The sequence below is a fragment of the Homarus americanus genome, unplaced genomic scaffold (assembly GCF_018991925.1).
Source record: "Homarus americanus isolate GMGI-L3 unplaced genomic scaffold, GMGI_Hamer_2.0 scaffold3855, whole genome shotgun sequence".
In the NCBI taxonomy this organism is placed as follows: Eukaryota; Metazoa; Arthropoda; class Malacostraca; order Decapoda; family Nephropidae; genus Homarus; species Homarus americanus.
The window spans coordinates 935-4,693 of NW_024745132.1; the positions used below are offsets into that span (position 1 = coordinate 935).

Genomic DNA, 3,759 nt, shown 5'->3' on the forward strand with positions numbered 1-3,759 from the left:
CGACGCAGCAGCGACGGCGGCAGCGCAGGACGCAGCAGCGACGGCGGCAGCGGGACGCAGCAGCGACGGCGGCAGTGCAGACGGGCAGCGACGGTGCAGGGCAGGACGCAGCAGGATGGCGGCAGTGCAGGACGTGCAGCGACGGCGGCAGGCAGGACGGGCAGCATGGCGGCAGTGCAGGCGTAGTAGCGGCAGCAGGTGCGCAGGACGCAGCAGCGATGGTGGCAGTGCAGGACGTAGCAGCGATGGTGCAGCAGGGCAGGACGCAAAGAAGCGATGCCGGCAGTGCAGGACGCAGCAGCGACGGCGGCAGTGACGGAGCAGTGACGGCGGCAGTGCAGGACGCAGCAGCGACGGCGGCAGCGCAGGACGCAGAAAGGACGGCGGCAGAAAGCGACGGCGGCAGCAGCAGGCGACCAGCAGCGACGGCGGCAGCGCAGGACGCAGCAGCGACGGCGGCAGCGCAGGACGCAGCAGCGACGGCGGAGCGCAGGACGCAGCAGCGACGGCGGGCAGCGCAGGACGCAGCAGCGACGGAGCGACGGCAGTGCAGGACGCAGCAGCGATGGCAGGCAGGACGACAGCAGCGATGCAGGCAGTGCAGGATGCAGCAGCGATGGCGGCAGTGCAGGATGCAGCAGCGATGGCAGCGCAGGGACGGCAGCGATGGCGGCAGTGCAGGACGCAGCAGCGATGCAGGCATGCAGGACGCAGCAGCGATGCGTGGCAGTGCAGGACGTGCAAAGCGATGGCGGCAGGGGACGCAGCAGCGACGGCAGCGCAGGAAGCAGTGATGGCAGGCAGCGACGGCGGGCAGTGCAGGACGCAGCAGCGACGGCGGCAGTGCAGGGACGGAAGAAAGCGCGAAGCGCAGGGCGCAAAGAGCGACGGCGGCAGCAGCAGGACGCAGCAGCGAGGCGGCAGCGCAGGACGCACCAGCGACGGCGGCAGTGCAGGACGCAAGCAGCGACGGCGGCAGTGCAGGACGCAGCAGCGATGGCGGCAGAGTGCAGGACGGCAGCGACGGTGGCAGCAGCGATGGCGGCAGAAAGAGGAGGACAGAGCGATGCGGGCGCAGTGCAGGATGGTGGCGATGGCGGCAGTGCAGGACGCAGCAGCGACGGCAGGAGGACGCAGCAGCGATGCAGGCAGAGGACGTAGCAGCGATGGCGGCAGTGCAGGATGCACCAGGATGGTGGCAGCAGGACGCAGAAACGATGGTGCAGTGCAGGACGTAATGAAAGGATGGCAGAGCGAAGAGCGATGGCGGCAGTGCAGGACGCAGCGCAGGATGGTGGTGAAGGAGAAGCAGATGGTGGCAGTGCAGGACGCAACAGCGACGGCGGCAGTGCAGGACGCACCAGCGACGGTGGCAGCGCAGGACGCAGCAGCGATGGTGCAGTGAGATGCACCAGCGACGGCGGCAGTGCAGACGCAGCAGCGATGGAGAAACGATGGCAGCGCAGATGCAGGCAGCGATGGCGGCAGTGCAGGACGGAAAGCGATGGTAGTGCAGGGCAGCAGCGACGGTGGTGCAGGATGCAAGAAAGGATGGTAGTGCAGGATGCAGCAGCGATGGCGGGGCAGTGAGGCGCAGCAGAGTGATGGTGCAGCAAGGATGAAAGGAAAGTGATGGCAGTGGGGGTGAAAGAGTGGACGGCGGTGCAGGACGCAAGGATGGCGGCAGGGACGCAGAAGTGGACGGTCGGCAGTGGGCAGGATGGAAGCAGCGATGGCGGCAGTGCAGGGGCGCAGAAAGCGATGGCAGCAGGACGCACCAGTGATGGCGGCAGTGAGGAACGAAAGGATGGCGGTGGCAGGATGCACGATGGGATGGCAGTGGAGGACGCAGCAGCGATGGGGCAGAGAGGACGTAAAGAAAGGATGGCAGTGTGAGGTGCAGTAGCGATGGCGGAGTGCAGACGCAGAAAGGATGGTGGCAGTGCAGGACGCAGCAGATGGCGGCAGCGCAGGACGCAGAAAGCGATGGCGGCAGTGCAGGACGCAGCAGCGGACAGCAGGCAGACGAGCGACGGCGGCAGCGAGGACGCAGCAGCGATGGCAGTGCAGGACGAAGAGCGATGGCGGCAGTGCAGGACGGCAGCAGGATGGCGGCAGTGCAGGGACGCAGAAAGTGATGGTGCAGAAAAGAGGACGAGTAGTGGATGGTGTGCAGGATGCAGTAGCGATGGCAGGACGCACCAGTGATGGCAGAAGAGGGCAGCAGTGATGGTGGTAGGGGACGCAGTGAAAGGATGGCAGTAGGGCGCAGAGCGATGGTGGCAGCAGGACGGTGAGCGGATGGTAGAGTGCAGGCAGAGCGATGGCAGGATGCACCAGGACGGCAGAGGAAAGATGGCAGGCAGGAAGCAGTGACGGTGGCAGTGCAGACGCAGCAGCGACGGCGGCAGTGCAGGATGAGAGTGATGGTGGCAGGACGCAGCAGCGACAGGCGGTGACGTAGCAGCGACGGCGGCAGTGCAGATGCAGCAGGATGCGGCAGACGGTGAAAGATGGTGGCAGGTGCAGGATGCAGTAGCGATGGTAGCAGACGCACCAGTGATGGTAGGCAGGATGCAGCGATGGCGCAGAAAGTGCAGGGACGGGTGATGGCGGTAGCAGTGATGCGTGGCAGGATGAAGATGGTGGTGCAGGAGTAGCAGTGAAGGATGAAAGCGACAGAGGACACAGCGATGGCGTGGCAGGATGCAGTAGCTGATGGTGGCAGGCAGGATGTAGAAAGTGATGGTGGTAGTAGTGGTGGCAGTGCAGGATGCAGAGCAGATGGTGGCAGTGGAGATGCAGCAGTGATGGCAGGCAGGACGCAGTGAAAGTGATGGTGGTAGTGCAGGGATGGAGCGGATGGTGCAGACGTAGTAAAGTGATGGTGGCAGTAGTGATGGTGCAGGATGTAGCACCAGCAGTAGTGATGGTGGTAGGGCAGGACGTAGCAGCGATGGCGGTAGCAGTGATGGCAGGCAAGAGGACGTAGCAGTGGATGGTGGCAGCAGGATGCAGCGATGCGGTAGAGTGATGGTGGTGATGCAAGGATGCGGTAGCAGTGATGGTGGCAGTGCAGGACGTAGTAGCGATGGTGGCAGTGCAGGATGAAGCAGTGATGGTGGCAGTAGGATGGTGGTGAAGCAGTAGGACGGTGCAGTGATGGTGGTAGTGACGCAGCAGGGATGGTGGGTAGTGCAGGACGGGTGAGTGATGGTGCAGTAGTGATGGCGGTAGAGATGCAGCACTAGTAGGAAAGCGATGGTAGCAGGACGGTAGCGATGGCGGCAGGTGATGGTGGGAGGATGCAGCAGTGATGGTGGCAGCGTAGATGCAGAGTGACGGTGGTAGCAGGATGGTGGTAGTGCAGGATGGTAGCAGATGGCAGGCAGTGCAGGACGTAGCAGCGATGGTGGTAAAGTGATGGTGGTAGGGCAGGATGTAGGCCAGGATGGTGGCAGTGTAGGACGTAGAAAGTGATGGTGGCAGTGCAGTGATGGAAGAAAGATGCAGCGGCAGCAGTGATGGCAGAGGATGCAGCAGTGATGGCGGCAGTGCAGGACGCAGCAGCGACGGTGGCAGTGGGACGCAGCACGATGGTGGCAGTGCAGGATTGCAGTGATGGTGGCAGTGGGACGAGTAGTGATGGTGGCAGTGCAGGACGTAGCAGTGATGTGGTGAGTGGCAGGAAGGATGGCAGGCGTCAGGACGTAGAGCAGCGATGCAGCAGTGACGGCAGAGATGCAGGGTGCAGGACGC

The 3,759-nt window shown here is 64.0% G+C and overlaps 1 protein-coding gene across 1 annotated transcript; it reads left to right on the forward strand.

Moving 5' to 3' along the window:
- The first annotated feature begins 218 nt into the window (after nt 1–218).
- Nucleotides 219–794, forward strand: LOC121878589 (T-box protein H15-like). The gene has a single exon (XM_042384927.1). It carries the CDS (start codon nt 219–221, stop codon nt 792–794), a length of 576 nt encoding a protein of 191 aa, XP_042240861.1.
- Nucleotides 795–3,759: the final 2,965 nt, after the last annotated feature.

What these genes read in the sequence shown, in the direction of transcription:
- LOC121878589 (XM_042384927.1), top strand. Translation starts at nt 219, where the DNA reads ATGGTGGCAGTGCAGGACGTAGCAGCGATGGTGCAGCAGGGCAGGACG.